The sequence below is a fragment of the Poecile atricapillus genome, chromosome 2 (genome assembly GCF_030490865.1).
Source record: "Poecile atricapillus isolate bPoeAtr1 chromosome 2, bPoeAtr1.hap1, whole genome shotgun sequence".
Classification (NCBI taxonomy): domain Eukaryota; kingdom Metazoa; phylum Chordata; class Aves; order Passeriformes; family Paridae; genus Poecile; species Poecile atricapillus.
The window spans coordinates 93,237,198-93,248,486 of NC_081250.1; the positions used below are offsets into that span (position 1 = coordinate 93,237,198).

General features: G+C 40.0%; 1 protein-coding gene across 3 annotated transcripts in view; it reads left to right on the plus strand.

Annotated features, from left to right (window-relative positions):
* ERP44 (endoplasmic reticulum protein 44) overlaps positions 1 to 9,303 on the plus strand; it is a 48,277-nt gene extending 38,974 nt beyond the window's left edge. For all 3 annotated transcript variants that reach the window (XM_058831937.1, XM_058831938.1, XM_058831936.1), the window contains exons 9-12: positions 2,831 to 2,942; positions 3,408 to 3,549; positions 6,553 to 6,655; positions 8,717 to 9,303. In XM_058831937.1, coding sequence (XP_058687920.1) covers positions 2,831 to 2,942; positions 3,408 to 3,549; positions 6,553 to 6,655; positions 8,717 to 8,818 — 459 coding nt within the window. In that variant the 3' untranslated portion in view covers positions 8,819 to 9,303. The remainder of the gene's footprint in view (positions 1 to 2,830; positions 2,943 to 3,407; positions 3,550 to 6,552; positions 6,656 to 8,716) is intronic.
* Positions 9,304 to 11,289: the final 1,986 nt, after the last annotated feature.

Here is an 11,289-nt window from a genome sequence, read left to right on the forward strand (position 1 = left end):
AAAGCACTGGTACCTTAGTCTTTTTAGTTTCATGAGTCGTTTCTAATGCTTTTCTTCTTTTGGCTGTAATTTGTCAGGTGGAATTTGGGAAATTTGTTTTTAAACATCTCTTCTCATTATTTCTTTTAAGACTTTTTTGTTTTCTTTTGTAACTTGGTCTTCTTTTGTCCATTTCCAACTCCATGTTTTATTTTATTCTTAAAATAACAGGAAAAATAAAATAAACATAAAATAACAGGAGAAAAGTCCTTGAAAAGTTATAAAGTTTGTAGCATCTCAAAAGGAGCATTTGTACTTAGATACAGAATCTGTTAAAAAATCTGCCAAGGTTTGTCCCAAATTTCACTACATTGTCCATACTGGATGAGAAGCCAGAGAATCAGTAATGTGATTCATTCAGTTTGCACACTTAATTCTTTTTATCCTGAATCTGCTGTTCTGAGCACATGCAGCACTTCAGCTTTCATATCAGAGAGAGGGACAGGGTGGTTTTACTTAAGCCATTTTTATTGACTGTTTTCTAGTTAATCTTGCCAGCTTTTATTGGAAAGTTCTGATGGTTAACAAATCTTAATTCTTCATTTGCAACTCAATATGTAAAAGATGCCACATGTGGTAGATTTTCAGTGTACTTTTCCCACGGTGAAACAGGATTCTGAGCCTTGGAAGCCAAGGTTCATCTCTGTCAGCTTGTATCACACTGTTGTGGTTTCTCTGGTTGTTCCTTTAACCTTTGATTCCTGTTTGCTTAGGCAGATAGTTACAATTGCAATGTGATATTTTGCCTGGCAAAGTTTAAAAATTTCAGTGTTGCTGGTACCCAAACAAATTTAAACATGCCAAAATTGAGATATTTCTGCATGCTGAGATTGTACAACTATTTAAATGGTCTCTTATTGTGTATACTGCTCAATATTACAGGATAAAAATATGAAGTGTTGTGATTGTTAAACTGTATTGATGGCATTAGAATACACTTTAAACACACAGTAATTGAGCTCTGAAGCAGGGTCTTCTGCTCGAGGAGACTGCCCATTCAAAACAGTTCCTGTGCTTGACTGGCAAGGGCTGTTGGGATCAGGATATCATTCAGAAGAAATCCCTGTCTAACCTATAACCAGGCTCTGTAGTTCTGTGTTAAATAAATGCAGTGAACCTGTGTGGTCTTAACGGTGGTGCTGAACCACTAAGAAGTTTCTCAAAGGTGCACAGAAGTGATATGGGAAGCTGAGATCTAGTGGAAAGTCTTTTGATTTTCTTAGTGCCAAACAACACAGTAGCTTTTGAGGGAGCTTCCACTTGTCCTGAGACGTGACATGAAAGCTGGAATAGCACAGGAAATAAAGGGAGGTACCTTATAAGAGGATTAAAATTAGCAAGCTTCACGCCAGCTGTTCTTACAGCCTATTTGGAGATAAATTGATCTTGTGAGTGTAACTTGCTGAGGTTGTCATTCTAGCTGCTTGCAAGCAAGGGAGGATCTTAGAGCCAGAATACCCTGTTTAGGATTTCTCCCTCTGGAAATGTACCTGCTGAAGTGAGTGGGGAAGTGGAGCCATAATTGTAGTGGTACAAAACAGACTTTTTCCCATCCTGTAGTAGGAGAAAGGCTGAGACCCAGCTGAATCTGTGTGTGTAAAAATGAGAATGAGCAAATATGATTAGTTGTTTTAGGGGTGGATTGGGAAGTTTGGATTTCAAGAGCACTGAAATGATGAGGATCTCTGCAGTCTTCTGTTTAAAAGACTATGCTTCATCTTACCTGATGGGCTTGGTTGAAGGGAGAACAAGAGCCATTTCATGTACCCTGTGTAACTGGCTGCCTACTGATAAGGAAAACATTTCCTTCAACTTACTGCAAATTGAAGATATCTGAAGAAATGCTTCAATTTGGTAGCAGAACAAGCCACTACTATCTTTCTCAAAAAGCATAGTTTTTATGCTGATGTAGGCTAGTATCAAAACAATAGCAGCACTTGCTTGTTTTACCTGTTGTGGAAATGAAAGATGGGCAACTGTAGGCATTTCTTAGATGATACATAATTATTTCTTCAATCAGGTTGTAGTGAGTTGAGCTGACAAAAACCACTTTTGGAGCAAGCAAGTGCATGTTGTTTGTGTTTTGTTTGTGTTTGAATAAAAGAAAAATCCTGAATAAATTATTCAAAGCAATTCTGTAATTGTCTGTGGGCAGAGATCTTTAGAAGGCATTAGGCTGCAAGAGCAACTATGAGCATATATGAGGAACTAAAGTTTGCTGTCCAACAAAGGATGACCAGCCAGGACAGAGTTACTGGCAGGAGAGCAGTTCTTGATCGTAACTGCTCTGGCTGTGTCATTAGCTTCTGCTTTTCTCTGTTTTGGTGAGGAGGGGGTAGAGTTATTCAAAGACACTTGTGTTATGCTAAGAAAGCACTAATTTACTATATGAATAAGATAGAACTGGATTCTAGAATATACCCTCAGCCTTTTGTAGCATTTAACACCATGGTGCTCAGGCCTTATTGTGGTTTCTCGGGAGCTGCTGTGTTTCCTCAGAATCAGGTTATTTCTTTAGCGCAAGTATTCCAGTGAAAGTGTAACCCTTCCCAAAATGCTGATAATGACTTGCTCACATCCTTTATCTGTTGTATATGATAAGAGCAAGGAAACATGGTTAACTGTGTCACTCAGTATCTCAGAGGAAGGGTCAGCAGTTAACATCATTAGTCTTGCTCTTTCATCTGTTTTTGAAGTAGACATCTCACTGAATTTGAAAATTGTTGGAATCTCTTAATTTGCTGCCCTGAAGAAATGGAAGAAATAAGTTTGTCCTTTGTTTTCTGTGCAGGAACTGACAGAAGAAGGTCTTCCTTTTCTCATACTTTTCCACATGAAAGATGATTTGGAGAGTTTAGAGAAATTCCAACAGGAGGTTGCACGGCAGTTAATAGGTGAAAAAGGTTTGTAATAATTCCTACTATTCTTGGTTTTACTGGTGTAATTTTTTTCAGACAACTCAGTGGAGTGGAAGAAAAGGCCATACAGAACTGTAGCTTTCAAGCTCTTGAGACTGAAGGGCTTGATGCATTTTTGACAGTGAGGATCAACTCCTCTGGAAATTATTAAAATAGATGAACAATTTATTAGTAAGTAACTTTCAGAGATCCTTCTTGTCTAAATGATTTAATGTGTTTTAAGAGGTCAGTAAACAAAGCTTCAGTTTGTAATATGGGAAGAAAAAACACTTTAAGAAAACCTGTTATTTTGGTGGTGTTGTTTATTTAGACCTATTTTCAGGTTTTGCATGTTGTATCTACCTAATATTTTCACCTTTGTAATACTTAGGAAAATGGTTTCAAATGGGTTTCAAGACAATAATAATAAAAAAATCCTAAAATGGGCTTTTGTCTGCTCACAATGTTAAGGTACAATAAACTTCCTCCATGCTGACTGTGACAAATTCAGGCATCCACTCCTCCACATTCAGAAGACTCCAGCAGACTGCCCTGTCATTGCTATTGATAGCTTCAGGCACATGTATGTCTTTCCAGACTTCAGTGACTTGTCGTAAGTATTTTTCTTGGTGCATTTTAATTTGAGAAGAACAAATGAAAAGGCTCATACTTTAAGCAGTACTGTGGTGGGAAGATGAGTAAATCTGGGATAGGTAAGGCTGCCTCTCTGTAATTTAGTGTCAGAGCCTTAAAGCAGGATGAGCTGGCGTGAAGTCATTGTTTAAGTGGAGTTGTATTACTTTATGCAAGAAAGGAATCTCGTATGAAGTTCTTAGATGCTGGTCTTCTTTTCTTCTACAGTTTTCCCATTTTCCATTATGATTAGGCATTTGGAGCCTGGCATGGTGTTTTTAGTAGTGATCTAGACATGTCAACTTTAAAAGATTAAAAATACTACATGTAATGTGAAGTACTGTGTTATTCAGGGATTGCTGTAAAATGCAGCATGTAATAAATCCCAGCCTGCTGGTTTGGTTTTTTCTGCAGTGTAATTCTAGCCTTCCTGCATTAGTCTACACCTGGAAAGCTGGTGTAGACTAATGCATCAAAGAAGTGGTTGTGTGTGTTTGCGAAATTTTCCATGTACAACTTGGAAAATGGCGAATCACTGGCATGTTTATCTGGATAAAGTACGTGACAGCAAAGTACCAGGGTGCTTAGGTGAAATACTGTTGTGGTAACCCTCATTACCTCAGCCTGACTCTTTATGGAGCACTGCCTTGGAAGCAGATGTTCTGTCTTGCATGGATTGGTCAAGGAATGAAGATATGTAAATGTTCTCTTCAGGGTCTTTCAGCCTGAAACAAGCACTCTGTCTTTATCTTCTGGTTTGGTGTTAAAACTGCAGTTCCTGTCTCAAAGGAGGCAGCTGCACATACACTGCCTGCTAACTCCTGGTTAGATGTCTAGGCTGGGTGTTTCATTTTTGTCAAAACCAAGGATTCAAAGCTCAGACTTAGCGTGCAACGTGAATGTAATATCATGTCTGATTCTGCTATTCCAGGAGACATTTTTCTACCTGAGATACTAACATCTGGGAGGAGAGTTCGAACTTAGCTTCTGTCTATAATTCTCCACAGGCTTATCTATAAAATGTTGTCTCTGTTTGATGTATCTCGAATAGTGCTTTTCAAATACTTGAAGCTATGTATGTTGAAATTCTTGATAAGTGACTATTTTTCACCCCGTGTTCCTGTTTCTTTGGAAAATTGTATTCACCACACACCCAAGCAAAAAAATAGTAGGATATTTGCATTTTAAAACCACTCTTTTTATTGTCACTTTTTAAACAGCCCTAAAACAAATTAACATCTCGTATAGAGGTAGTAGAAATGTTTAGTTTAGACTTTGATGTTATGGTTCTTAAATGTTCAGTTTCTGTGAAACACTGTCAGAATAATGAGAGCTACTTGCTTGATGTGTACCAGTTGTCACTTACAAATGAAGCTGAAAGAGATGTCAGGATTGTAGACAGTTGTCTAATGATAAACAATTACTCAACCTTACTCTAGGAGGTTGAGCTGATACACAGAAATAGCAAAACACAGTTTGGGAACAAGAAGAGCTTGGAGCTCCTGGGAAGATATTATTTTGTGTATATGTGGTTTGGATGCTTGGTTTGGTTGTTTCTGTTGTTTCTTGGGTGGTTTTGTGTGGTGATTTTATTTTTTAATATGTAAAATCTTAATTCTGAGACTTTCATCTACCACTTCAGTAACCTCCCAGACTCTTTTACAAACTGGCCCCGGGCTGTCCCTTGTAACCTCAGTGCTGCCACCAGCCAATAGGGTTTGGATTTGGCACTTTTGGAGCTGGCCCTCTAAAAGATATCCTCGCTCTTTAGGGAGTTCATTGTCTTTTTGGAGAATAGGCACTTGGCAGGTAAATGAGACCATCACTATTCTATCCTTTACTGTTGGCCACCTGGCCCTATTCACCATGCTGTTCCAGGCTGGAAATGATAGCAGGGAGTGTCCTACAACCAACAGATGGGTGCAGCTTCTTAGCAAGAACAGGCTGATCTACACGAGGCTGCAGGCACTAAGTGCCCTTGTTGCATTAGGAGAAGAGAATGTCTCCAGCAATGTGCTTGACCTAGAACAGGGCAGGAGCCCGAGGAAAAGCAGGGAGTAGTAAGTCTGCTGTTCCTATAACCAGGCTGGAATGAACCCCTTTTTCTCCACTGGTAATAATCCATGATCTCTTCTGGGCTGGGAAGAGGCCCCTTAAATTACTAGTGTAATACTGATTGGTTACAGACACTGCTGTAATGATACCCTCTGAATCAGTATTGCTGCATTTTATCCACAGAGTTTTCTGATGATCTTAAATATTGCTGGTAGTTTGTCTGACCACACTTTCTTCCTCTTTCCTAAATGTAATAATTAGTTTGATGAAAGACTCCCTACAAAAACCTGTGTGCATTCACACCTTAGGATTTTTTGTGTAGTTCTCACACTGTAGATTTTTTATCTCATCTCTAATACTTACTAGATAAACTCTTCACTTTGAAATTTTTAGTTAGCCTGACATTTCACAAATAAAACTCGATGCTGTAGTTTAGTATGTTTGCTGTGGGTGACAGTAGATGATCTCAGATTAGATTTACATTGATATCCTCTTAGTGCTTATCTGTGGTGTGTGTGCAGTTGCTGAGGCAGTAGAGAGCCTTTCAAAGATGTTTTGTCAATAGTGCTCCCCAAGTGTCATTTGTATCTGTAAACTGTGCATTTGGAACCTGCTGTTCCCTCTTACATTATGGTTAGTGGGGAGCTGAAGGGAGTTCACAATGAAGTTATTGGCTGGTACAGCTCTGTGGGAGTTATTGAAAAGATGAAATAGTTGCTGTGTTCTCAAGAGACAGTGGAAAGAAAAAGAAGCTGGTGGGATACCTTAGCAAACCATGTGGCTCCCTGTCCTCTATTAATCACCTAAAAGTAGGCATAGTGTGCTAGATAAACAGAAGTTAGCTACTCTAAGCAGTGCACTTTAAATCTTCTGTGTTTGGACTTAACTTGTAATAAACATGTGGATGTTTCTATTGAATTTGTTCCAGAATTCCAGGTAAACTGAAGCAATTTGTACTAGACTTGCATTCTGGAAAATTGCATAGAGAGTTTCATCATGGCCCTGATCCAACTGATGTAGCACCTGGTCAGGTAAGGTTACAACAAATACATTTCATTTGGCCGTTTAGTTAAGACCTTTTTTTTACTCCTTGTCAGAGCTGTACCTTCTAGTATATTTGTTCTTTTAACTTCTGTCTTTTGAAAGAGAAAATCTGTTAACAGAACATAACATTACCACCTTTGCTTGGCTCTTCCAACCTTCTTTGGGTAAAGGCACGGAGTATTAGGGGTAGTAGGCATTAGGGTTAGTATGGTACCTATTTGCCTTGAATAAGGGAAGAGCATAAGAATATTTATTTTTTCCACTGAAACAGGAGATCTTGGGCTTGGATGACTGTTCTGACTTTAGAGCTGCTCCTAGGTTCTCCTGTGACTTCAGTGCAAAAAACTGATAATCCATCATAGATGCATTATTTTTCACACAACACACTACTAGAGGATGCTTCTAAGGGGAAACAACAATTGATTGAATGTTTCATATATTTACCAATGCGAGCAGGAGGCAAATTACTAGAACATCAAGAAAGAATGGGTGAGCAGTAATAGGCTTTACTGCTTTTGTTAATGCGGTTGACAAACAGCATTAGCAGTGCTCACAGGCTGCACTTGTCAGTTTGATTTCCTCATGGTTCTGCTCAGAGCTTGTCATGTTGTGTAATTACATGCCTGGAAGACACTTCTGGGATCTCTTCAGAAACACAACTACTAGATCCTTCTTCAGACAAAAGTCAGAAGCAGCTCAGTGTCAGAAAAGAAGGGACATGACCAGCCCCAATTCCCTCTGCTCATCCCAGTCTTGTAATGGTGTCTCAATCAGCCTTCTATCTTCTTGATACTCAGCTCACATGGTTGGGGTCCTGCTGAAAAGTGCAAATTTAACTGTCAGGGAACATTTTCACTACTTTGGGCACTTTCCAAAGAAAAAGAACCATTTTCAAACACTTCTTTCAAGGCTTGCATTGTATTATCTAGGGCTCAAAGGGCCCTGGTGCTCTTGTGTTGGGGAGCCTTGGGCCATTCCATGGCTGAGTTACAGAAACTATTTATAGCTATAGCCTCCTTTTCCTGCTCATCTGTGGGATGTGGTAAGGATGGCACTGCTCTAAGTCAATTGAGTGCAGCCTCCTGTTGCCCTGCTCAAGATTTGAAAGTGTGAAAGCCCTGGAGGGCTTGCCTTGGCCAGGAGAGTAACTGCTTTTGAATGTTGTTATGACTGGCTGTGAAAACACGTGGGCTGAATTGTCTCAGCAGTAATTCATTTGACTCGTAGTTCCCTGTGTTTCTCAGAAATTCATTGAGCAACCAGAATTCAGGTCATCAGGAGGAGGGGCCGAAATAAGGGCTGGAGACTGCGGCATAGGCCAGGCACTTGCCCAGAGGAGGCTTTGCCAGAGAAGAAGGAAGCCTGTGGAGTGCCTGGATCCTGCTGCCTGCCTGCTGGCACAGGCACAGGACCCAGAGCTTCAGGCTTGCTCTTGCCTCATTTCTGCCTTGAAAAATGCACACAAAACCTGATGTTTGTTCCCATCTCTGTATGGCATCCTGCCATCTTGTGGAATATGTGGATGCAGTGGAAATAAGTACCAGCCTTAACTAAACTGGAGGCTGTTGTCATGGGTCACCTATGCCCATTGAATTGCATGCATTTTTGTATGGGGTGTTTTCATTTCCATGGAAAAGTAATTCTAAAATACTTTTGCTATGATGTCACTTCTGTCCTGGTGTATCTGATAAAATAAATGCACATAAAACTAGAATACCTCCAAAGCAAGTGGTAGATTCAGGCAAATACACAGTGGGGTACATTTGAAATACTTCTGTGTGACTTGTACAGAAACTCATGTGATGGCTGTTGCCCTTGAGATGTTACAACAAAAGGAATATCCTTAACTGGAGTTGCTTAATTAATGTGTGTTTGTGTCTGTGTTCCATCTACTTGGGACTTGGAACATGCCTTCCAAAAAAAACCCCCAAACTAAATTTGTGAGAATGCAGGACATTTGTGTACTCCCATAATGCTAGAAATTTATTTAATGGAGGTGAATGGTTATTAGTCTAACAAACAGTTTTACTCTTTGTTCTGTTTTTCAGCCAATTCAGGATTTAGCAAGTAGCCCACCAGAGAGCTCATTCCAGAAACTGGCACCCAGTGAACATAGGTACACCTTATTGAGGGAAAAAGATGAACTTTAAAAAACTTGAAATAATCTTGCAAGCCTTTCAGACAGCAGCATTGACTTACGTGTGGTGGAAATAGTAAACCTATATTTTCATAATTCTATGTGTATTTTTATTTTGAATAAACTGAAAAATAATTTTTTTCTCCCCAGGCTTGTAAATACATTTGTTTGGTGGGTCATTCTGTACAGCATCTTTCAAACAGTACATTCTTAATGCTATAGTAAAATACCAGAGACCCATCCAGACTCTTGATCTAATTCTGTAAAACTTTTATAATCCAAATGAAGGTATCCTTGCCAGAGACATGCTGTTAACTTGCACTATCCCATTAAATAGGACTTTTGGGTTGTTTTCTGTGTAACCTTGGTAGTATGTGCTTTTTCTTCTTCTGTGAACAGCTATTCTGGTAATCTATTTCTTTGTCACATTTTTCTCCAACTTAAGAGGGTCTTCTATTCTGGATACTTGGGAGGGGAATAAATTAAAGTTTTACAGAATGTCGTGTGGTGCTTTACTGGCTGTAAATGTCTAAGCAGTTAACCAATCCCAAATATTAACATACCAAGTGAGGAGAGGAAAAGTTCTGATGATAATGGCTGTATTTTCAATGAAGGGGCTGTACTGACCTGCTCCAATTTCCTGGAACCAAGATTGTTATGCTGTCCACGTGGTTGTGGTAAAAAGACAGGAATGTTAAAAACCTTTCAAAATCAGAGAGGACAGGACAAGACTGGCATCTGAGTTTGTCAGTCCTAAATTTATACCTGTATGTATGTTACCATTAGTCTCTGGGTATTTGAGGGGTTTTTTTCCCTTCAGAGTGTCCCTGACTTCCTGGCAGATACTGTTCAAACCACCATTATAAATTTTACTCTTTTCACCTGGCTTGTGCCTTACTTATTGTGTAGTCTTTGAATTCTGCTCTGAAGAAGGAATTAGCACTTTCCTTGTGGGCTTTCTGTTATGGGCTTTTCTCAATGAATCTTCAAGCTGCTGGGTTCATGAGGTTAACATATAGAGACTGAGATGGCAGAATATCTGTTGATTAGTTCTGCATTGCTGGAGATGAAACAGTACTGGATTTGTACAGTGCACTTACTGCACAGCTGTAGGTCTGTGACTTAGGCCCCAGCGTTCAGTGTCCTTGGAAGTAAGTTTGTTCTCTGGACAGGTGAAACACTGGGTTTGGGTTTACTTAGGAAAATGCCCCACCCTGTGCAGTCACTGCTCAGGACCACTTTGCCTCTCAGCTTGATGCCACTGGCTCAGTTATTGACAGAGGACTTATGTGGTCTGTGCAGCTGGGACCTGCAGCACCAGGCACAGCAGATTCCTAGGGAGCATTTCCGAGGACAGAGTTGCTGGTACTACACTAAGCTACAGCAGACTAAGCAGCTGCTGAGTTGGGAGCTAAAATAGTATTGTAAATCTTTATTTACAGCTATACTTTTTTGTTGGTTTTGTGAATCTGCATTTTGGAGTGCACATGAAATGCTTGAAAGCCAGGTCTTCTGTCCCGTTCCCCATCTCATCAGGAATCAAGCATTTTTGGCAGCTGAGTCATACTGCCTTCCAGCTGGCATCAAAAGATGTGAGCAGGGTGTGGTTTTAAGGTTGACACTTGTTATCTGCAGGTTCTGTTACACAATTTCTGGAGGAGTTCTGGCACCTGAAATTTTAGTCAATTCTTACATCATACCTGCAAGTACTTACCTTACTCCTCTGAGGTTCCTATTTTTCCTTAGGATTCTTGGAGGAATGGGATTTATAACTGTTGTTCGGTGGAAGATGTCTAAACTTCTCTTTCTTAAGAGAGATGGTTATTATCCACCCAGCAGTCCAGTGGCTGGTGCTTTCAGAAAGAAAGTGAAAGAGACGAATCTCCTCTGTCATTCCTTAATCCAAGTTTGCTTTCGAGGGTAAGGACTCGCTCCCAGAGCTTTGGCATCCCAGCATTAGGCTGACAGTGAGATTCAGTAGTTTTATGACAGTCATATGCACAAGTAATTTTGGTGTGTATTTATTGGAGCTGGATCTGATTCTCCTGAGTACTTGATGACCACTGACCCAGCTGCACCAGTGCTCGAGTGCCTTTTCTCTTTGCAGGCAGGAGGTTGAACAGGTAAAGCTGACCTGGGCTTACCCATTCCACTGCTGAGGAACACGAGCTTTTTACCTGGTGATACAGAGAATTTGCCTCGAGAGAGCCAAGTGCTTGTCAAAATCCAAGTTGTGTTTCAAATTGAGCCCTTCCACTCTGATCATCTGCATCTTTAACCATTTGGTGCTTAGCTTCCCACTCAAACACTTCTCATGGCTTTTCCAGGAGAAGTTGTCAAAAATATTAGTGTTATCTCCTTAGGAAACAAAACCATTCCAAACTCTTTTCCATTGAACTCAAGTCCATTTCTGAGCTACTGTGTGTGTATGAGTTACTGGATGCTTGTGACATTTTAGGAACTTGTATTCATTTCAGTCAATGT